Source organism: Polypterus senegalus, chromosome 7 (assembly GCF_016835505.1).
Source record: "Polypterus senegalus isolate Bchr_013 chromosome 7, ASM1683550v1, whole genome shotgun sequence".
NCBI classification, from domain to species: domain Eukaryota; kingdom Metazoa; phylum Chordata; class Cladistia; order Polypteriformes; family Polypteridae; genus Polypterus; species Polypterus senegalus.
Window position 1 is genome coordinate 146,923,060 of NC_053160.1, and position 25,284 is coordinate 146,948,343.

Sequence of the window (25,284 nt, forward strand, 5' to 3'; positions counted from 1 at the left end):
TGTCGCACTGTCTTTGTTTTAATCTGTGAGTGCTGGCATGGGCAGAACTAAATCAAATGTAATTAAGAAGTGATCGGAAATAACTACATTTAATGGAGTAATATTTAAATTTTGAATTTCAACTTTGTAAGTTATAATTAAATCTAATGTATGGTTATGATTATGAGTTGGACCTTTGACAATCTGACAAAATCCTACTGAATTTAACAAATAAGTAAAACATTTGCTAAAAGTGTCAGTTTCCACATCAATGTGTACATTAAAATCCCCATCAGAACTACGTGATCATAATTTATAGCCAAATCAGACAGAAGGTTGCTAAATTCAGTCATGAACAATGAATATGGCCCTGGTGGTCTGTAGACTAGCACTATAATTGTGTTGGAATCTGTTTTAATATTTAAAATGAATGCCTCAAAGGATGTAAAGTTGCCTAAATTTTTAGGAGTGATTTGCATTTTGTTACAATGAATTATTCCAAGGCCTCCTCCTCGACCAGAATCTCTAGACTTATGAAGGAACGAGTATCCATCTGGTGACGCCTCAGCTAGGGAACAGTGTCACATTTACTAAGCCAGGTTTCAGTAAGAAGACACAGATCAGATTTTGTACTTAATATATATCATTTACCAAAACAGCTTTAGTGCCAAGAGAGCGAATGTTCAATAAACAGCATTTAAAACTGCATGGTTCTTTCTGAACTGCTGATATATTTTTGTTTTAATTTGAATTAAATTTCTATTACAGATGCCCCTGGTGGAGTGTCTGGTTTTATCCCTTGGTCTAATTATACACCTTATTTTTGGTTATCAATTAATTTATGGTTTGTATCAAGACTAAATTTACTGGATGCCCCACAACAGGGATTATGGGTAACAGCTTCAGGAAAATAACAGGTGGGATAAAGAACAGCCTGTGATTTAAGATCACATGACTGCGGCCTGGATGGTGCTCTAATCAGTCAACCAGGCAGTTTTGCTGCCATATTTTGGGATAATACATAAGATCCCTCCAGTTAGGATGAAGACCATCTCTTCTGAAAAATCCAGGCCTTTCCCAAAAATCATCCCAATTGTTCACAAATGCTATGCTTTTATTTGCACACCAGGTTTCTAGCCAGCAGTGAAAGGAATGCAATCTGCTATAAATCACATCCCTCTATATAATCTTGGTAAGGGACCAGATACAATTAAATTCCGACATTTTGTTTTAGCTTTGGTGCATAGAGATGAAGTTCGCTTTAATACCTCAGATTGCTGTAAATAAATATCATTAGTGCCGACATGCAGCAATAAGGTAGATACTTCATCGTCGGCAACACGGTCCAATCGGCCTTTATGCCAGAAATCTTGGCCCCTGCAAGGCACTTAACATTAACTGCTGGTTTAACATAGTTTGGAATTCTAACATTCCGCACTATGGAATCGCCAATTATGAGCACTTTATTATTCTCAGTTTCCACAGGCACGCTGCGGAGAGCTGAGAACCTGTTCTGGGTCCGAATTGGTGACCTGGGTGCTGGGGACTAACTTTTGGATTCTTAGACCCCCGTCTTACTGTTACCCACTCGCCCTGTGGCTGAATTGGTGCTGCTGATTTCGGCCCCGCACCGACTACACTGGGACCTGGAGAGACTGAAGCGAATCAGATGTAGCCGAATTGTCTAAACAAACCGAGTCGATCCAATTTTTGGTTTGCCTAATCGCTATCAGATTCCTAACGCGGTCCTCCAATTCGCGTATTTTCCCAACCAACTCTAAATTAACTAAACATTTTTGGCAGGTGAAGCTATCTGCACTGTTGGCCGGAAAACCTGAGCTGTACATACTGCAGGACACACAACATATAAACGTGCCCTAGATGGGCAGAGAGCAGATAGAACTTACATTAAGTGTTGAAGTAATCTTTGCCGTTTTTTCATAGGTGCTTCGGCGCTTTCCGTGTTCAGCTGAATCACCGTCGCTTTAAGTTTCCACCACCCGCTGAGCGATCGACTAATTTCTCACTGCAGGTTATTTCTACTGGTCAGCTGCCGGCTTTACCTCAGGTGAACTTGCTCGGGTGCTTTCGAAGGGCTACGTGCCTGTGGGAGACGCCGCCGCTCTCTGCTTCCACTCACTGATCCGCTCTCTGCTTCCGCTCGCTGAATACAACGAGCCTCTTTGGTGAGTTGGTGTCAGTACGGCCCTCTAGCAGGTGTTCGGCGACGTCACCGTATTCAGACCCATTGATTGGATAGAAGCTGCAGGTTTGACTTTCAGCATTCGCTTCGATGGCGATAGAAAGGTACTTTTGATGGAACTGAGGAGCACGGATAATCCGTACGACAGAGTGATTGAACTGTTTTTGAGGAAAGAGAGGAGGATGGATTTTGTTTACAAATAATCCAAATTTTTGGTGAGTAAAATGTTGCGATTTTCCTAAATAATATTGCAAGTTTATGAGTTATTATTGATGTTTTTTATGTGTGTGTTTTTTATGAAAATAAAAAAAACTGTAGAGAGGCCCATGATTTAATGAACAGTAAAAAGTAAGAGCGAAGCGACGGTGACTTATTGAAGCAGGCAGGCAAGAGCACAATAGCACGGGGCTCGATGTAGTGCGCGTTAAGTCGAACTAAATTGCGTGCTCAGATTCGAAAAAATATATCTTTTCAAGTTCTATTTGGATATAAGTAGGTTCTATTTAGTCGACAGATATATCTTTGGTAGAAATGTAAGTTGAATTTAGTCTTTACATTTCTATGGTGAAGAAACATTTATGCAATGATGACTAAATTTAACTTACATTCCTATCAAAGATATTTCTGTTGACTAAATAAAAATTACTTATATTTAAAATTTAAATAGAACTTGAACAGATATGATAGTTCATAATGCCCATACAGCACTAAGTGCATGTAAGTGCGGAAGTCATCCGTTTTAACAAGCAACGTATTGCACTGATACGAAATAGCCTGCCCATTTAATTATTTAGGAATGGAGAGATAAATTAAGATTTTGTACAAATAATGTTTTTCATTTTTCTTCCTCGATGGATTCTGGCACGCCCAGCAACAGCTGCTTGCACCCCAAAGGGTAATATATATGTGTGTGTACATATATACAGTGCATCCGGAAAGTATTCACAGTGCATCACTTTTTCCATATTTTGTTATGTTACAGCCTTATTCCAAAATGGATTAAATTCAATTTTTCCCTCAGAATTCAACACCCCATTATGACAATGTGAAAAAGTTTACTTGAGGTTTTTGCAAATTTATTAAAAATAAAAAAAACTGAGAAATCACATGTACATAAGTATTCACAGCCTTTGCTCAATACTTTGTTGATGCACCTTTGGCAGCAATTACAGCCTCAAGTCTAGTTGAATATGATGCCACAAGCTTGGCACACCTATCCTTGACCAGTTTCGCCCATTCCTCTTTGCAGCACCTTTCAAGCTCCATTAGGTTAGATGGGAAGCGTCGGTGCACAGCCATTTTAAGATCTCTCCAGAGATGTTCAGTCGGATTCAAGTCTGGGCTCTGGCTGGGCCACTTAAGGACATTCACAGAGTTGTCCTGAAGCCACTCCTTTGATATCTTGTCTGTGTGCTTAGGGTTGTTGCCCTGCTGAAAGATGAACCGTCGCCCCAGTCTGAGGTCAAGAGCGCTCTGGAGCAGGTTTTCATCCGGGATGTCTCTGTACATTGCTACAGTCATCTTTCCCTTTATCCTGACTAGTCTCCCAGTTCCTGCCGCTGAAAAATATCCCCACAGCATGATGCTGCCACCACCATGCTTCACTGTAGGGATGGTATTGGCCTGGTGATGAGCGGTGCCTGGTTTCCTCCAAATGTGACGCCTGACATTCACACCAAACAGTTTAATCTTTGTCTCATCAGACCAGAGAATTTTGTTTCTCATGATCTGAGAGTCCTTCAGGTATCTTTTGGCAAACTCCAGGTGGGCTGCCAAGTGCCTTTTACTACGGAGTGGCATCTGTCTGGCCACTCTACCATACAGGCCTGATTTATGGATTGCTGCAGAGATGGTTATCCTTCTGGAAGGTTCTCCTCTCTCCACAGAGGACCTCTGGAGCTCTGACAGGGTGACCATCGGGTTCTTGGTCACCTCCCTCACTAAGGCCCTTCTCCCCCAATCACTCAGTTAAGATGGCTGGCCAGCTCTAGGAAGAGCCCTGGTGGTTTCGAACCTCTTCCATTTATGGATGATGGAGGCCACTGTGCTCATTGGGACCTTCAAAGCAGCAGAAATTTTTCTGTAACGGAGGTCTACAGACAATTCCTTTGACTTCATGCTTGGTTTGTGCTCTGACATGGACTGTCAACTGTGGGACCTTATATAGACAGGTGTGTACCTTTCCAAATCATGTCCAATCAACTGAATTTACCACAGGTGGACTCCAATTAAGCTGCACCAACATCTCAAGGATGATCAGGGGAAACAGGATGCACCTGAGCTCAATTTTGAGCTTCATGACAAAGGCTGTGAATACTTATGTACATGTGATTTCTCCATTTTTTTATTTTTAATAAATTTGCAAAAACCTCAAGTAAACATTTTTCAAGTTGTCATTATGGGGTGCTGTGTGTAGAATTCTGAGCAAAAAAAATGAATTTAATCCATTTTGGAATAAGGCTGTAACATAACAAAATGTGGAAAAAGTGATGCACTGTGAATACTTCCGGATACACTGTATGTTCACTATTTCGGCACGTTGAATCTGAATCTGTAACAGAGGCACAAAGAACATTATGCATTAAGTTTAACATGCTTCAGTGAGGAAGAATTACATCTCGTAACACTGTTGTAAATTGGTTTGCTATATTTCAAACTTGTGGTTTTGAGAAGGGCAAGTTTATTAGACTACTGAGAACTGTAAGAACACCAGAAAATATCCAAAGGTTCAGACAAGCTGTAGACATTCAGAACAATGTCAGAAAGTAGCATTAAACATTTCAAACTGGACTGCTCACTGAATTATTCATAAAGATTTATGTTTATCACCACATAAAATACAAATAGTGCATGCATACTTTTTTAGGAATAATTAGCTCCTTCATTACTCAGTTTACTGAATTGTTAAATGAAAACTGGAATACGGAAAACTATTTGCTAACTAATTTAGTTAAAGGGTGTAGCTCATTTGAATATGTGATTTAAAAAAATATTTAAGACAAGGTAAACATAATGCATTGATACTAATTATTTATTGTCTTCTTTATTCCTTACCTAGTACCATGAGTCAAGTGACTAAGTTAAGTGGTCATTCATACTTCCCCATCAAAATCATCACATTCTCTATCTGCAGCCTTTTTAAAGAATTTATTTTTATTAGCTTTACTAAAGCTTAAGACTAAACACTTACACTAGCAGTGATATATTTATAACAGTACATTTTCTTTCTGCTTTTCTCTTTCAGTAATATTCATGTGAGAAATATGTTTAAAAGGAACCAAATTAATTTTTTAATTGTATTGACATTGTTATTTGTGTACGGTATGTATGACTCTGCTTTATTATGGTAAAAATCCTCTTCTTGGGTCTCAGTATGGTATTTATTTTTTATTTGTGTCTTAAGATTAAAAGGTTTAAGAACCTCTGCGATGAATTCTTACATATAGGTATTTGTGCCATCTTAGTACAACACCACCAAGTCTTCTTTCATTTGAGCACTGGGACTGAATGGCATAAGTCATAACAGGCCTAAGATGTAGTCTACAAGACCTTATGAGAAGTTTACATTATAAAATATTAACTGATTTGTAAAACCTAGCTATAGAGGTCTCAAGCGGTAACCAAGAAGAAGAAAACATTAGAAACATTTCTTCAAGCAAATAAGGGATACAAAACAAAAGCCTAGTGATATAATTCGAAGTCTGGCAAAGAGAGGCCTGCATTGTCTTTGGCAGGAGTCAGGGTCGCATACTTTAACCATGGCTTCCTGTCATTCTAAATGAATTTAGAGAAGGTGTGTGTGTTTGTGTGTGTGAGGGAGTTGGGGGTCTTAATATTGCACCAGTAATGTGAGAGAGTGAAATCATAACACTTGTACAATTCAGGCAAGTAACAGTTTCATTTTGATTGCAGCAGTTTTGAGGAGGAAGTAATACAAAAAGTGCAGAATAGGAGGAAAGAGACTGTTTGATTTCTTTGAACATGCAGAAATAGTTTAAATTTACCAGGAATACTAATGATGGGAGATGTAGAACTAAAGAGGAACAGTGATGATTTATTCCAATTGATCTTATATCCAGCAATTTTTCCCAAAATTATTAAACAAATTTAAGACATTAGTAATATCAGCTGGAGCATCATTCAGGAACTAAAGGACATCATCTGCACTTATAGAGATGACATGTGAGGAGCCTCTGATGGAAATTGGAGTGATATCATTACAGCTACAAGCAGCTTTAGCAAAGGCTCAACAGATAACGCAAACAAGAGTGGAGAAAGTGGACAACTCTGATGAGATTCTCTCCTTTTAGGGAAAGAATAGGACATTAAATAATTTGTAAGTAAAGCAGCTGAAGGATAGGAATAGAGACTTTTATTTATATTAATAAACCAGTCCCGAAACCTGTATGATGCAGAACTGACCATACATGGTCTTATTTTAACTGATCAAAAGCTTTTTTCAGCATCTAAAAACACAATTAGGAGCAGACACAATGGCATTGTGCAGTCTATGTAAATTATCAGAAGACATGTGAGATATGATATAGCCAATGTGATCTGGGTGGACTAATTTCATGAATAACCTTTTCAAGAGAAAAATCTAAAATTTTTGCAAGTAATTTAATATTTATGAGGAAGAGGGGTCTATAATTCTGACATAATGTAGGGATCCTTGTTCTGTTTACTTGGTAATTACTTCCATGTTCAAACTAGGACGGAGCTGGAAGCAATTAATGAAAGACTGAAGTACTGTACTGTATTTGAAAGAAAGGTTCAGATAAGCTGCATGTTGATTCATATTAATAAAGATGCAGAGTTTAATGCCATACATAGCAGTCATTTAAGTGATACAAATTTTTCAACACATTGGTTTGTTTGAGATCAGATTTAGAGTCCAGCAGTCTGTATGTCAATAAGTTATGTCTGAGAGGAATGTAATCAGTCCTAGTTAATGGTGGTAAAATTGCAGGTGTCCTGAGTGCTGTCTTTCTAAACCACAAAGTCAAGTTTTTAATTGCTTTAAGTATGTGTTAATTCACCGAACTATGTTTTGTATTTGAACATTTATTAAAAGAAGTCTTCATTATGTCTTCCATCACCATACAAGGCAAAGCACTATGCTTACTAAACAAAAGAAGAAACATAAAGATATACAAAAGGGTATGTATTTATCCAAAATCATTAACTCAGTGTTGAAGTAAGGATGTAAAATAAGAGAATTTGCTAAAAGAGGAACAGACTAACAGTACTAAAACAAACGTAAAATTACAAATTTACTCTGTGAGGCTAATAAAATGGCCATTCTGAGAACTGGAAGACCATAGGTAAAGGGCTTTTGCAGGTCATCAGACATTATGACCAAACATCGCTAGCATGCAAAACTATATTAATAAAAAAAAAATAACTGGGTTAGTGGGTCTAGGATAGTTGCATTGATTTTGAGTGTTTGTAGTGTATTATCCTCCCTAGGACACTGCTTAGATTGTGTAAATGATAGAGGTGGCTCTGGGTTCATGTTGACTTCTATGTGTCCCACAGTTAATGAAAATTAGATGATGGTGAAGCTCTGCTCTTGACAGATCACTTCATCTCATTCCACTATTGGCTTGTGATTTTAACAGCAATGATACACGGAATACACAGTTATGTTTTAGAAACAATTCTAGGACTTTCTCAGCTTCATGGCACTATATTAGTGCTGAAAAAGTCCACTTACTTAGATGTACAGTAGAGGGATTCACATAATGTTCAGATACTGTTTTCCATTCAAACACCACATCTATTAGCCTAAATGTACAGCTCATCACAGTATCAATACATGAAGTGTTTTTTACCCCCATTCCCCGGTACTTCCAGCTGTGTGTGTGAGAAGAAGAAGAAGAAGAAGAAGAAATTAATCAGACCAAGCAATGTGTTTGTAACCTCAGGGCTATTGTTAGTTGGTGTATTGCCTAGTGGGGACTGGGTGGTCTTTTGGCCTTGCAGCCCATGTAGATTTTGTTGTTTTCTCCTGCATCGCGCCCCTGGAGATTTTTTCTTGTCCATTTGACCATACCATTGAACTTTTCTTTAGAGACTTAAGAAACAAAATAAAGACGTTACCTTTTTTTTTTTTACACGCGCATATGTGTTAGGTAAATGCATACTAATTTATTTGGAATGTAATTTACTAATTATTCTTTTGATGCATTTCTAATTTGTCTTCCTATTCTTGTTATTTTTTTCTTTGACATCTTGTAAAGCACTTTAAACCACCTCCTTTGTATGGAAATGTTCTATAGAAAAAAAACATTCCGGCTGTATTGTGAATGGGCCACCATTCAAACAAACAAAAAACAAAAAATAACCCAGTTATAATGTTCAAAGTGAAAACTTCTCTGCATAGACCTTGAGAAGTTCTTATTTTCACACTGAGTTTGCTGCCTACCTGCTATAAATGACATTATCTTCACATACAATGTTGTCCGTTATTGAATTTCCTAATTACATGAGAAGGGGAGATGTATCTAACAAAGTGGCCTCTCAATGCATGTTTGCTAATATCCAGAGCCTTTAAGTTTAAACACTGTACCAAAAGGTCGTGAGTAGGACGGTTTATTATCTTCATGTGTATTGGGGTTTGGAGTCTATTCTGTCAGTACTGGGCGCAAGACAGAAACCAACCCAAGAAAGGATGCCAGCTCATTTACGGGCTTGCAATTGCACTCTTATACTCAACTTTCTCAAGGGATGAGGTTCCCCATCAGTAAAATCAAACAATTAAAAAATGGTTTATTATTTCTTCATTTAGTTAGGACAAATGGTTTACTAAATGTTACTGCAGTTTTCTCAGTGAGTGATTAATCTTGTGCATGTGTTTATTAGTGATACATTTACAAGCTAACAATAGTGCATTTTCTAATAGTATGAAAGTGATTTATGATTAATTAATAAATAGATAAATCAATGAATAGAAAAGTGATCTAGCTTATTAAGAGTAAGTATGGAATGCCATTTGTGCTAAATTAAAAAAAAATTAAAGGCACTCATAATATTAGATTAGAACATGCAAGGACATGTATAAATGAATCATTAAACTGTGGAAAAAATGCATAATTTAAGTCAATTAACATTAATGCAATATTATTTCAGTGAAGCAGTTATGTTCAATTTAATTATTGCAGTTTTTTTTTTTCTAACTCCTTTATTTTTTTACGATTGTTTTCATTTAACCATGGAATATTTCTGAGTGTCATGTTTCTGAATCGCTCTTTTAATGCTAACATTACTTACTTCAAATCCAAAGCCAGTAATTGTGTGTGTATGTGTGTGCGTTTCTTTTTTTAACCTCCTCTAAGTGCAGCCTAACAAGACACAAGTAGAAAGGTATTGAATATAATCTAGATAAAAGTGGACCTGGGAAGAAAAATGAACTACATAAGACTGTCTTTTCAATGTCTGTAGGGGGGACCGCCTCACCCTTCTTTCAGGAGCTTCCTGCTTTTACGTTCTCTGCAGTCTCAAATATTAAAGCATCTCATGTTAGAATATTCTATACATTTTTAATTCAATTTATTCTTTTTAAACACACTAACACAGCCTCAGTGGTAAATCAGTAATTATCTGCACTTTAGTGGAAATTTTGTTTGGTTGTCAGTTTTCCTTGTGCACATGTGGAAATGATCTTTGGCAGAATCTTAGTACAAATTTGCTCAATGTTGTTGTTGGTAGAGAATGTGGATGGGCGTCCCACTCCTTCTTTGAGCTTAACACTTGTCCAACCATATTTGAATTTCTCATTCCATTCATAAACACTCCACCATGGTAAAACACTGTCTGCATATTCTGCAAAAAGCCTTCTTTGGGTTTTGACACTAGTACACCTTCAGCCCATAAAAAAATGTGTCACTGCTCTCTGTTCTTCTTTGGTACAAAAAACCAGCAGAGTGGCCACGTTTACTCCTAGAAAACCTCAGGAGAAAGTGGCTGATCAATGTCGAAACCTTTCCTCCTGTGAACAGACACCATGTTTCCACATATGCATGGGGAATGCTGTACAACCAACCCAAACAAAATTATCATAAAAGTATGGATAATTAGTGACTTACCCTAGTATAATGTAGCCAGTGGAGAGCTGTCAACCCTGAAAACATGTCAATAATCCCAGATTAAATAATATGCATTTTTTTTTTTTAATTATGCACTATAGATTTTAAGCAAAGGGATAATGTAACAAAATAGGAAACACAAAGTAAAGTTGATTGCCTCATTGGGCCTAATTAAACACAATTTAGGCCCCCATCTATGAGGCAGTGTGCATGTTGCATTTTCTCACTACAGAAATATATAATACAGCCTTGTTGCTTACCTTCCCATTTTCACTGTAGTAATATAGCACTGACCTCACTGCCTTCCACCAGCTGGACCCTTGTCTTTCACCCACCTGACTGCAGGTCCTCCTAACAAGTGGCCAGAACTGTTTTTAAGCTATTGCCCAATGACTACTTTTGGTGTCAGGATTGCTCAGTAAAACTACTGTTCACAAGTACCATTGCAGGGGCCTGAATAACAGCAGTGTCCAGGGGTACCTCTTCATTGCCAGCTGACAACCTGCAGAACACACACCCTGCTACAGTATTATTCCTGTACTAATTCATCTCTTTGAATCTGTCTTTTCGAGAAATCTTATTTATTATGCTGACGCTGTTGCCAGGACAACTTAAAGCTGACCTTGTATCCAAGATAACATAAGTTGTGTTGTAATTTTGGCCTTGGCTGCACTTGGAAATTTTCAAAGCAAAGAATAACCATTTGATTTGTATAGAAGATGTCTGAAAATAGGTGCATCATATCACCAGGTACAACTACAGATGTGCTTTAATTGGATTTTAACACAAATATTATCCATCCATCCATCCATTATCCAACCCGTTATATCTTAACTACAGGGTCACGGGGATCTGCTTGAGCCAATCCCAGCCAGGCAGGAAACAAACCCTGGGCAGGGTGCCAGCCCACCGCAGGACATGCACACACACCCCCACACACCAAGCACACACTAGGGACAATTTAGAATCGCCAATGCACCTAATCTGCATGTCTTTGGACTGTGGGAGGAAACCCACGGAGACACGGGGAGAACATGCAAAGTCCACGCAGGGAGGACCCGGGAAGTGAACCTGGGTCTCCTAACTGTGAGGCAGCAGCGCTACCTACTGCACCACCATTCCACCCCACAAATATTATGTAAACAGTAATTCATTTTCAACATTTGACTTGATAGAAGTTCTTACAATCCAAATGTTGTTTTTAACTACATACAGTATGTACTTCAAGGAATTGTATATTTCTCTAAAGCTGGAATCCATGAATAGACTTTTTTGTGCTATTCTGTAGTAGTTGTCCTTCACACTCTCACTCCATCAGCTTGTACTAGAAAGGGTTATGGTATCAACACAGCATGATGGCCTGCCCAGACCACACAATCTCTAGCAACAATTTTGAGCTCCATATGGGGGAATTTTCAGTCACTCTTCTTTACCCATCAAACAATCCAAGCCTTTCATTTTCTCCACTATTCCCCATTTATTGATTACAGAGTGAACCAGAGTACATCTTTATTTCGCCTTATATTAGGAATTTGTTAGTTTTTGCATACCCCTTGGGGTCATTGTACAGGACCCCTGGAGCAATTACAGGTTAAGGGTCTTGCTCAAGGGCCCAGCAAAGTAAGACCTCTTTTGGCAGTGACATGGATTTTACCCGGCAACCTTCTGGATACCAACACAAATCCTTAGTCTCAGAGCCACCACTCCGCCCCACCCTTTTACTTGTGTTTTTGGTTTTAGCAGTACTTGCCAATGGTAGAATTTGATGAATGTATGCAGCATATCTTACATTGGTACAAAGAACCAGGGAATGTCGACATTAATAAAAGGACCAGTGCTACTTGGAATGAAAAATGGAATGGTTTTATTGCTACATGCATTATAAAATACACTCCAATAGATGGTGCATTCATACAGATGTTAACGCTGAATATGTTGAGGTCTATGTTGATTATGTATGTTAAATCCACTGTTCTAGATGAGTAGCATATCTAGTGCTGTACAGAAGAAAAAGAAATCGAAGAAGACGATGAATTTTGATACCTTGACAGCACCCTCACTAAAGATGTTGGAAGATTAGCAGATGTGCTGAATAGTCCAACCAAGCCTTCTGAACTTTGAAAGAGATACAGAAACCATCACAATTAGCTTTATCTACAAATGTATAGATTTTAATACTAATGTAATCAACAGATGTAAAACTTGAAAATCCACAGAAGTAATTCTTATCAGGTTACAACCAGGAAAGGCTAGAAAAAAAAGTGAATTATTAGAAAGATATGCAATTTGAAATGGATTGGACACATTCTTAAAGGAAGAAATCAAATTCCACATGAAAATATTGAATGGAACACACAAGGTAGTTACAAAGGAGGAAGACTGCATATAACCTGGAAAAAATAGCTAAAGAAGAAGAGGAAGCAGAAAAATACTGGAATGAAATAAATGCATTGATAAAAAGCCTAATCTGGTGAAGGAGTTTTGTACATGCCTTATGTGGAGAAGAGGGTGAAATACCTCCAAAAAATGGCTTTTGGCCATTTATTTGTTGGAAGGCAGCCGCAAGATCTGCAGATCCACCACCGCTTGCCTTACTGTTATGTCTCACTTTATGCAAAGTGTATAATTATATGGCTGGCACCCTATTTTCCCTCTAAGCTATGTTGCACCCTAAATAATGACCATTTCTTAACTGCTGTGCAGCTGTTGTCCTTCCACTCTCTTCAACTCCCACACAGCTTGAAAGTGCCCTGCAGCTGGGCTCCTGCCCTAACAATTCATCGTTCATATAGGGCTACTTCACAGCAATTGATGTATCATGGGGGGAAAACACCCCTCTACTTATGATTGATATGTTTGTGCTTCTCAGTGATCAATCTATTCTTCATGGGCAGGGTGTTGTCTAGTGTTGCTTGTAATTCTAAGTGGGATTCAAGAAAATAATTTGGTTGTAAATGGAAAGTACCAACTCATCTGTTATTTGCACCCTCATCAGTAAAAAACAGGGAACGCAGTGCATTGCCTCCATATGTACGTGATAAACAGAAGGTGTACAGCCTGTAACGCTTTTTTTTGCCAATTTCTAAATCATTACTACCCTATTGTATTCCTATGGGTTTTGGACATAAGTACAGATGACCTCCGTTTGGTTTTGCTGTAAATCAGCATGTGACTGTATAATCTAAAATTATACACAATTAAAAATTAGTGTAAAAAGTCTAAATTATAATGGCTATGGTACATACACAATAAGAAATACTCCACAGCTTCTCAGTGCATGTCTGCTGGGACCATCTCCTTCTAACAGAAATAACAAAAGCATACATATGCCAGGGAATAAATGTTGGTAACATAAAACACTATGAAACCATTGGAATTAGCTTTATCCACAAAAGTGTAAGTTTTAACACTAATGCAATTAGCATATTGTAGCATGAATGTGAAACTTGAAAATCCACCAAAGTAATCATTAACAGGCAACGACTACCTGTTAATAGCGACCAGCTGGCCTAGGTCATTCAAACTTATAGTGATGCAGAATCTGATTACCATCGGACCTAACTATTTGATTTGCTCATTTCTGTCTTCTGACTGTGGCTCTCTAGAGATTTCTTTTTCTCCGATGGACCATCACAGGAGTTTTTTGTTTTCCTCTTCTCTGTGGTCAAACAATCACATTCAAGAATCAAGAACTTCATCTACACCCTAAACCAACTGAAACTGCCATGTACTGTTTTATTTGCTTTTGTACCTTTTCATTAACTTTAATAACATCAAATTGTTTTCTGTTCAGTAGGTTGTCATGTTCATATGCCTAGGTAAAATATAGTGTGATAAACAGCCCAACGACAGACAGACAGACACCGCATGTCGAATGCCACACACGTTTATTTACACTATGTACACGTACCAAATAGTCCTGCACCACACACACTGCTCTGGCACCAAACAAACTCCAATACGGGCCTTTAAATGTCCGTGGGCTGCCTCTCTTCTTCCTGCCGCTGGAGCTTCGTCCACCTCCAGCTCCCCACTCTAGCTCTCTGATTGGAGTGAGGCGGCCCCTTTTATTTCCACCCGGATGTGCTCCAGGTGCCTGATGATGTTCTTCTGGCAGCACTTCCTGATATGGCGGAAGTGCTGCCCTTGCACCCGGAAGCACTCTGGATGTCGCTTGAAGGATCTTCCCCCACCTTCCCAGGTGTGGTGGAATTGCACAGCTTCCGGGCTTTAGGAGACTTGGGGTGCCCTCTATGCAGAAGCCACGGGTTGGTGCCTCATTGCTCCATCCTCGTGGTCCCCTGCTTATCCAGGGTGGTTGCCCCCTCGCGGCCCGGGGGACATACTGACTGCCTCCCCGTCCTTCCAGGCATCCTGGCTGGGTCTGGCCCTCAGCCTCCTGTGACAGTAGATAAATACTGTATATATTTATTTCTAGATATATAAATAAATTAGATCTGGTTGTTCTGTTTTCAACCTTAGTGTATAAATATTTTAATTAGAAAACCTTTTTCTGACAAGAGTGAAGGTTTGTTTTGCACTTTAGTGGTTACATTTTGCTTAACAATACCTGTTTGATTTTGGATGTAGCAAGTTTACATTTATTAGAAATGATTATAGTATAATTAATGATAATAATCCATGTAAATGTGGTATATCCTTGTTTTTGTTGACTAATCTGTGGAAACCACCTTGAGTTGGTGCAATATAAATAAAGTTATTATTAACTATTAGTTTCTGAATTGCCAGAAAAGTCTAGAAAAGAAAACCTATGAATTATTGAAAGGTATGCAATTTGAGTTGGACTGGACACATTCTTAGAGGAACAAATCAAATTCCAAATGAAAATTTTGAATAGAATCCACAATGTTACGGTAGTTGCAAAGGAGGAAGACTGCATATAACTTGGAAAAAAGCATTCAGAGAAGTGGAGGAAGCAGAAAGAATACTGGAATGAAATAAAGGCTTTGATGAAAACCTAATACTTACACAATAAGAAATACTCCAGAACTTTCAATCCATGTCTGCTGGGACCATCTCCTTCCTCTGAATATAAAGGTAGAGGGCAGGCTCAGCAGCAGTGATGTCATGGTAGTGTTGCCTCTTGGTGTTCCACCCACAGAATACAAGGAATGTAGCTTAAAGGGACAAATACACAAAGCATAACAACTCAATAATATTAAAATGAATAAACCTTATTTAATAACCGAGAACAATACTTCAAAACTAACAGAAATAATACATAGATACATATGCCAGGGAACAAATGCTGGTGACATATAACACTATGCTTCTATATATAGTTTCATGCCAAAATTTGGATATCACTGACCAAATTACATATTTTATTGACATTTTAAATAAAATAAATAGCAAATACAACTGACTAACAAAAAACTGAAATGGTGCCATTTTTCTGGAAAATGTTAATGTATAGTTACAATTTATTTGATTTATAAAAGATTAAATCTGTTATTTGCAAAAGTTTGGGCATCTTTTCGATTGTAAGCTCTCAGAACTTGTTATGGTGTTAGTCTTAACTGCCTTAGCTCATTAGGTTATTAGTCTGGTCAAATACCATAATTAGGAATTGCCAACTGATGGTAGTTCTAGAGCCTAATAAGTTCTTTGACTCTTGAAACATTATGCAGCACTCAACAACCATGAGTTCTTCTAAGCAACTGACTGAGGATCTGAAAATTACAGTGTCTGCAAAACAGGGGAAGGCAATGAAAGATATAAAATCTCTTCCAGCTAGCAATTTCCAGAGTCTGAAAAATCAGTATGGAATGACAATTAAGGGAAACCATGGAGGTCAAGACAAGATCTGCAAGACCTAGAAAGCTGAACAGCTTATTTTTCAGTAATGCAAAGCAAAACCTTGTGATGGAAACAGGGGCCTTGATGAACCCTAAAACCCTTATATGAACACACAGAGAGTCCTGGGTTCACATAATGGATGGTTTATTCACCATAAAAACGTCCAAAATGTTGTAAATGCAAAGCATAAGTAATTTCTCTCTCTCTCTCTCTCTCTACAGTATCTCTCCTCTCTTCTCACTACTACACTGCCCTCTTCCTCCTCCAGTAGAGTGTTGCTCCACGTCTCCCAGCTCCAACTCCCCTGGATAAGGGAGTGTGGTCCTTTTAATTAAGGACCTGGGAGTACTTCCAGGGCCACTGCCTGATGGAAGTACTTCTGGGTCATATGACAGTCCGATATTCTGGGGAGTGCATCTCCCTGCAGTGCCCCCTTGTGGCACCCATGGACCCCAGCAGGGCTGTGTTGCCAGACTACAGCTCCATGCATTCCTTGCTGGTTCACAAATGGGTGCCGATATGGAAGGCTGCTGCCATCTAGCACCTGGGGGGCATAAACATCCCCCAGAAATGCTCATTCCCTGTTCTCTTCTTCTGTTGTGGCCAGGGAAGGTATAAAGTCCATGTCCAGTCAGGATGCCTGTCCATTTTTTTGGGGCTTGCTGCCCGGGTAAGGAACTGTTTATTCTGACTGGAATGTTCATCCATCCATTAAGTCTGCCTAGTCCAGGTACGACCTCCTTCCCTTTCTTGGCCAGAATGACTTTATATTCCCACAAAGCCTCCCATCCGAATAAGGTGTCTTCTGGACTCCTGGCTAGGGTGTTCGTCCATCCTGTGTGCCTCTTATAATCTCCATAAGACTGCAAGGGACCTGCAGGCAGTTTTAGATGTGAAAGGAGTGGTGTTGCATCTTCTCTACAGCCTTCCTTACATGAAAATAGCCTTCATGGAAGAATGAAGGAAGCCTTACCTGCAATTTCATTACATAAAACAACTTCTGTATAAAATGGAGGCATCCAAATTCTATGAGCAGATTAATTAAAAAAATAAATGTCCTCAATGACAAAATGTTTGTTTGGAGAAAAAAAAGCACCGCATTGGAAGAAACAAACACCTTGCCAACTTAGAGTATGGTGTGAATCTATTATGCTTTTGCGTTGTGTGGCAGCTAATGGCACAGGAAACATTGTACGAATACAGGCAGAATGGATTCGACTAAATATCAACAAATCAACCAGGAAAGTTTTGTATAGTTTGTCAGGAAACTGAAGCTGGAAAAACAATGGCTTCTACACTAAGACAGTGATCCAAAACACATTTTGAAATCTACAAGGAAGAACCTCAAGAAACAAAGCAATACCAGGGCATGGTTGACAAACCTCATAATCATTACTTTCAATAATTAGATTTGAAACCTGGGTGCTGACTGTGTTTTGCTCTCTTTTCCTTGTGGTTGTGTGGTCTTTTCTGTAGTTTCCTGCCACACCTCATAGGTATGTGTTATGCCGATTGGTAAATCTAAAATGGCCATATGTGCTTGAGTACAAGAGGCTGACACCTGTTTGATGCACAGGGCTGCAGGCTTTGTCTACCCCCAGACCTTGCATTGTTCAGAAAATGCATGCAACGTTTACATGTACAAAGAAGATCAGGCAGTATTTCTTATACAATTTTTTATTGTTTATGTGAAATTTTCCATTTTGTATGTTTCTAATTTGGCAGTCTGTATGGAAGCAAGGTGTTTAATTAAATGGGTAAATCTGCCTTAAATCAGGTCATTGGTTGGTGTTAAAAAGTAAAAGTCAGTGAAAGCCTGGTTTAAAATCAAAGTAAAATTTATTTATAAAGCACATTTAAAAGCAACCATAGTTGAACCAAAGTGCTGAACTGGTATGACATATAATTAAACATCCCCAAAATACATTTATTAAAAATATTACAATTAAATAAATACATTTTAAATATTTTTTTAAGAGCATTTATTTAAGCATTTACTTGCTTGATATGTGATTCACTATTTGTCATAGATTGCCATCTAGTGGTAAAGATGCCACAATGTATTAAGTTCATCCATAGATGAGTGAAGTAAATGATGGAAGAATAAATGTTTAATTTTTCTATTTTATAAAATTTGAAATATTTAATGTGTTTTACTATTTTAGAATGATTAAAATGAATTTTATGAAGTATTTGTATTAAAAATGTTTGCGTTTGAGAGGTTCTTTAGATTCTCAGTGGAGTTTTCACTTGACCCCCTCCCACAATAAAACAGACCTGCTGTTAATTTGACTGGCAACTCTGAAGGAAGTGTTTGGCAGACACCTACCTGTTAATGAGTAAGACATCCCAGATTATCAGGTTCTTATTTCATTTCACCATATTTGGTACACCTAACAATACTACTACTGCATGGAGGTATTCCACTTTTGCAAAATGTTAATAAAGTTCAGGCAGAGTTTTTTGTTTTTTTTTGTTTTTAGTGTATAACGGCTGCTCTTTGAAAATTTAGATTACTTTTATACCCTTATGAGAAATGTCTGGGGTTAGCTTATCTCCCCCTTCAGTGCAATTCTGTGTTGGCTAAGCATTCACCCTCTCTTAAACTGTTACTTATATTCCTAAAAATAACCCAGATATTATATTCATGCTTTACACTGATAAGTCAAAACATTATACTTGAATTTTAAAGATGAACACCTCTAAAACAAAATCTTAAGTTTATGTATATATATTGTGGTGGGTGGCCGGGTTCCATGTATGTTCCACATATGTTCCGGGGGAGCAACCATGGGCAGCTCAATACCTCCCCTGGGACACTTGGTGGCAGCCCTCCTGGCCGGCAGTGATGCCTCAACCTCCCGCAGGGCTCCATGGGAGATGGCGTCCTTAACAGCCCAGTTGGGAGCTGGGGTGGCTGCCAAGAGGTGCTGCATGGATTTCACAGCCCAGCTGGACAACTCTTCAGCCCCACTCAGAAGGGCAATTGGAAACAGGTGGTCAAGCACCTGGAGCACTTCCAGGTGGGCTATAAAAAGGACCCGCAACCACCACTCAGGGCCAGAATCTGGAGTAAGAGGACGAGGTTGCCAGGGAGGAGAGGTGGTTTGTGAAGAAAGGGTTGTGTTTTGTGTTTTGAGTGCTTTTGGGACTGTGTATTGCCTGTGGGGTTCACAGGGAAGATGTGCTCCACAGGTGAAGAAAAATAACAGCCTGTGTCTTTTTACATGTGCCTCAGTGTGAATCTGTGCCGGGTCAGGCGCTATATAGCATCTAATTCACAATATATATACACACACACACACACACATAAACTGCTCAAAAAAATTAAAGGAACACTTTGAAAACACATCAGATCTCAATGGGAAAAAGAAATCCTCCTGGATATCTATACTGATATAGACTGGGTAATGTGTTAGGAACGAAAGGATGCCACATCGTTTGATGGAAATGAAAATGAGCAACTTACAGAGCCCTGAATTCAAAGACGCCCCAAAAATCAGAGCGAAAAAATTATGTGGCAGGCTAGTCCATTTTGCCAAAATTTAATTGCAGCAACTCAAAATTGTACGCAGCACTTTGTATGGCCCCTGTGTTCTTGTATACATGCCTGACAACATCGGTGCATGCTTCTAATGAGATGACAGATGGTGTTGTGGGGGATCTCCTCCCAGATCTGGACCAGGGCATCACTGAGCTCCTGGACAGTCTGAGGTGCAACCTGGTGGCATTGGATGGACCAAAACATAATGTCCCAGAGGTGTTCTATTGGATTTAGGTCAGGAAAGTGTGGTGGCCAGTCAATGGTATCAATTCCTTCATCCTCCAGGAACTGCCTGCATACTCTCACCACATGAGGCCAGGAATTGTCGTGCACCAGGAGCCACTGTACCAGCATAGGGTCTGACAATGGGTCCAAGGATTTCATCCTGATACCTAATGGCAGCCAAGGTGCCTTTGTCAAGCCTGTAGCGGTCTGTGTGACCCTCCATGGATATGCCTCCCCAGACAATCATTAACCCAAGACCAAACTGCTCATGCTGAATGATGTTACAGGCAGCATAATGTTCTCCATGGCTTCTCCAGACCCTTTCACTTCTGTCACGTGCTCAGGGTGAACCTGCTCTCATCTGTAAAAAGCACAGGGCACCAGTGGTGCATCTGCCAATTCTGGTATTCTATGGCGAATGCCAATCGAGCTGCATGCTGCTGGGCAGTGAGTTCAGGGCCCTTTAGAGGACATAGGGCCCTAGTGGCCTGCTGGAGGTCATTTTGTAGGGCTCTGGCAGTGCTCATGCTGTTTCTCCTTGCCCAAAGGAGCAGATACTGGTCCTGCTGATAGGTTATGGACCTTCTATGGCCCTCTCCAGCTCTCCTAGAGTAACTGCTTGTCTCCTAGAATCTCCTCCATGCCCTTGAGACTGTGCAGGGAGACACAGCAAACCTTCTGGCAATGACACGTATTGATGTGCCATCCTGGAGAAGTTGGACTACCTGTGCAACCTCTGTAGGGTCCAGGTATCGCCTCATGCTACCAGTAGTGACACTGACTGTAGGCAAATGCAAAACTAGTGAAGAAACAGTCAGAAAAGATGAGGAGGGAAAAATGTCAGTGGCCTCCACCTGTTAAACCATTCCTGTTTTGGGGGTCATCTCATTGTTGCCCCTCTAGTGCATCTGTTGTTAATTTCATTAACACCACAGCAGCTGAAACTGATTAAAAACCCCCTCTGCTACTTAACTGACCAGATCAATATCCCATAAGTTTAATTGACTTTATGCTATACTCTGATTAAAAAGTGTTCCTTTAATTCTTTTGAGCAGTATATATATATATATATATATATATATATATATATATATATATATATATATATATATATATATATATATATATATATATATATATAAGGCCAGGAAAAGTTAATGCAGGGATGCAACGTTCAATTTATTTTTCGATTGGTCTATTATTCACGATTATTTCATGCCTGACTATTTTGATGCCTGCGACCTGTGGTTGCACATCCTGTTCTGGGCTTCAGTGCATGTCTTACCTCATCTGCTCACATCTGTCAACCTGTGAATGTCACCCTGATGTCTGTGTAATAACACGATTAAAATGAATAATAATCCAAATAACAACCAGTGAAACATATGAATTTGAAAATAATCAGATGTTTTTATATTATTGTGACCACCACAATAAAAAAGAAATACATTAAACAATACAAACTAAAATGCACTTAGTCTTTAAACAAAAAAAGTGCATTTAACTTAACCAAAATATACTTAGTTAAAACTGAAACGTTTTTCATATTTTAGTAATGAATGACAAAATGTAGACATAAACTATATAATGTGTAAACCCTAAAGTGCAAAGATCAAATAAACACTTTCACAAAAGGTTCAAGGACGATACAATAGCTTCCGTGGTGCAGCGTTAGGAATTGCTGACTTACAATTAAGAGTACCCCGGTTCGATCCTGACTGCCTCATATATTTACTGTTTTGAGTAGTGAGTTAAAATCCGTGTCGACGACTTTTTGTAGTCGATGTTGTCAATTAAGTTGACTAATCGTTGCAGCCCTAGTGATCAATGTGTCTTGTTTGACGCGTTAAAAAATATTGAAGCATTCAGGGCCTGCAACAATGTGATCGCATCAGGCAGTGCAGGGCAGCATTTTCATTTTTATATACTACCTTTAAAAATGTTTTCATTTAAAGGTTTAACATTTACATGTTACATGATTCACGATGATAAGCCACATGTGAATATGTAGCACTGTTGTTCATTTTCTTGATTTACACATACTGACATATGTGCAGGGACGTGAGAGGAATGGGAGTGGGGAGGGGGGCTTACGGCAGTCCTAGTGTAATGCTAGAGAAAAGTTGTTAAGGTAAAAACTGCGCTCTCTAAGATCAAATCAAAGTCATATCACATAAGTGCTAAATAAGTTATCTTTGAGTGGCACTAAAAATATGTCTGTAGTACCTCTGTATTTAACTCGCCAGTCTGCCAGTCAGATTACAGGGTTGACTATAATCCACTGACAAAAGGCCATAGCTCACATTGGTAATATTAACCTCTTTAGCATTAATCTCGAGTATCAAACAGTATAGGCACAGCTCGTGTAAGACCTGAGGATTACTTGGGCTGAAATAGTGCCAGCAATGTTAGTACCGAGTGTTACTTGGGCAACGGTATAGGCGTGTCCTGTGTAAGTGTCAGGTCGAGTGTAACCTGGGGAACAGCCTAGACATGTCTTCTTCTAGCCTGTTAATGGCATCTCGTAAGAAATCTTTCATCTTTCATCATCAGTGATGACGAGGTGAATCTGTCTTTAGGCAGTGAAAATAAATTGATCCGTGAAACCGAAAGTGATGTGCAGTGTTCTGTTCATATTATTATTATTGTTGTTGTTATTATTATTTGTATCATTTTTAGTGTTTGCACATTTTACAGTAGAAAGATGACAATTACTACAAATTACATTTTTTAAGTTAAAAAAGGCAACGCTTTTTATAATTTTTAACACCGGGCTTTGCTCTTCCTTGTATTCTTCCTAATCTCTCTTCTCCAGACCGCATCTGCCATAGCAGTGATTCAAAGCAACTGGTGTTCTTCTAATCTGGGAGGTAAAGCAGGACTCAGTATCATGTTGTGACTCCTGTCTCGTGTCCTTGAGTGCTAAAGCATATTTTTAGAACAAATATGAAAATACAGAATGAAAATGAGACATTAGACGAAGATGAAGGCGCAATTCTGAATGCTTATGCCAGGTCATTTTTTCTTTATTCTGGAATCAAATTTTTCCAGATTTATTAATGTTTCTTTCAGCGTAAACTGATGCAATTTCTCACGTTTTTTTTTTTCCACTATAAATAATACTTTGAGAACCACTATGAAACTTGGAACAGTACAGTATCTGCACATGACACAACTACCCATACGGATGCTAGGTGGGGCACTGACTTTGAATTCAGCTATATGTAATATGTCGCGTCTACGCTGTCTCTGAACCTCGCTGACACTTTCCGAGACAGCATATTTCGGTACGGACTGTCTCTTTCTTTAAGACAGCCTGTTGCAGGGTTCCCAAGACTTGACATGGAAATTATAGGCTCAGCATTAAGTATTTTTTGCATCGCATTATTATCTTCTGTGGCAATTGTTGGTCAGAAATATACTGAAATATACTGAGTTATACTGAAATTTACATTTTGTTGAAACAAAATTCGCTTAACGTGACTTATGAATGTTTGTTTGGGCCTACAAAAAGTATTTATTCTGAAAATTTTGTAACTTGGGTATTCATTATAACAGTATTTGACCTGTATATTGTTAAGATCCTTTGTTAATCAGTATGAAATTACTGTGTAAAAGTTTTTTAATCTATATATTTTTGTATGTACATTGTGAAATGAGTAATTTGTAAAGTTTGTAATTGTATATTAACTGTGAAATTGTTACAGTGTTCTGAGCCTGCACTTAGTCAAGAGTGCCATAGAAATATAAATTCAGTTGAATCGAATAAACTTACCTTTTCCATGGAATGCTGCTTCTCTGTCTGCCCATACTGGGCTCAATCACTGGCACAGATCATAAGTTTGGAAGATGAATCTAAGAGCTTGTTCAGTATTTCCAGCTTCAAAGCATAATAAAATGTAGCTTCCATGATCAAATCCTTTTTTCTCTCAAGAGAATAGGTTTGCTTCCTGTTTTTTTGTTGTGGACTATCCTGGACAGTATTGTGTTCCAATATTGAGCAAAATCCAAACTGTGGATAAGTTGATGTAAGGAGAGGCTGAGCGAATGCTAACACAGGGTTATAATTCAAAGGAACAGACAATTTGCAGTTGGCTTGGGAACACAAAGGCTCAGCATTTTGACTATCAACTGGTATGCAGAATTGCACACCAAGGCTATCAGTTATAGCCAATGGACTCTGTGATCTCTGCAGACATATTAACTCCTCTGTTATCAGATGAAACTTAGAAAGCAAGCTGACCAAATATTGGTTACACACCTCAGCAGCACAAAAGGAAACATCCTGCAATGCAGGGTAGAAGTGTAGCTGGCTTTTGGCGTTTCTTTTAAATCTTCTGTTTTTAGCAGAGAATATGTCTATATTCTGCCCCAGGATTTTTGATGCCTTGTGTCCAATGCTTCTGGAATAGGCACAAGTTCCCTGTGACCTAAAATTAGATTAAACAGTTTTGAGATTGTTTTGTTGTATTGTCTTGGTATTACTATGACTCTGCCTTTGTTAATTTAATTATGCTTACATTATTTTGTTTCTTAAATCTAAACTCATACAAATGTATGTAAGTTTTAATAGTGGTTGAATCCACACCACAAGAAGAGAATGTGGTTTTAGATATTTTGAATATTTTTAAAAAATATTCAAGTATAAGATTATTTTCCCAAGTAACCAAGCCTGAGAAAAAAATTCGTAACAGCTATTCTTAATTTCTTCGTCTATTGTCAAACTAAAACAAAAATATAATTATTCCATTACCTCGGGGAACCACCTCCCTAATACGTAATAGTTTACTCGTTTTATATTAGATATATCAAAATAATCAGTTACAACTGTTTGACATCTGAGAATCTGGAGTACATAAGTGCATCTTAATCAAAGATGAATTGTATTCACTAAGCCTTTAGCCATCTGATTTTGATTTGTATTTTTGGCAGGAAGAAATTTGGCCAAAATGGCTGAAGAGATGGGGAGCAGTTCAGCCAACCCATCCTGTAAAATAATGACATTCAGACCTAGCATAGAGGAGTTTGAAGACTTCAACAAATACTTGGTTTACATGGAAAAACAAGGTGCACACAGAGCAGGCCTTGCCAAGGTAAGACACCGCCATTTGAAGTGTACTTTCTAATATTTATCTAATGGGATTCTTTGTATTCATGATTATCACTGGTGCTATGCTTACATAATATCAGGTATAAAATTTAATAGTAATAATGGCGGTCTTTAGGTTTCTTTAAACATGTGCTAAGGTATTTGCTCAGTGGGTAAATACGTTTAAATTTGTTTTCAAAAGAAAGCCTTAAATATTGCAGCCACTAAATGAACAATTTACTTTATTTAACATCTGTAGATACATAATAAGCATCTGTATAATTTTAAACCAGAATATTTTTTGATACAAATACAACAATGGTCATTGTGTAAGACT

At 38.4% G+C, this 25,284-nt stretch overlaps 1 protein-coding gene across 5 annotated transcripts in view; it reads left to right on the forward strand.

Moving 5' to 3' along the window:
• LOC120532912 (lysine-specific demethylase 4C-like) overlaps positions 1-25,284 on the forward strand; it is a 917,975-nt gene that overhangs the window by 17,150 nt on the left and 875,541 nt on the right. For all 5 annotated transcript variants that reach the window (XM_039759396.1, XM_039759398.1, XM_039759399.1 and 2 more), the window contains exon 2: positions 24,791-24,951. In XM_039759396.1, the coding sequence (XP_039615330.1) occupies positions 24,808-24,951 (144 nt within the window). In that variant the 5' untranslated portion in view covers positions 24,791-24,807. The remainder of the gene's footprint in view (positions 1-24,790; positions 24,952-25,284) is intronic.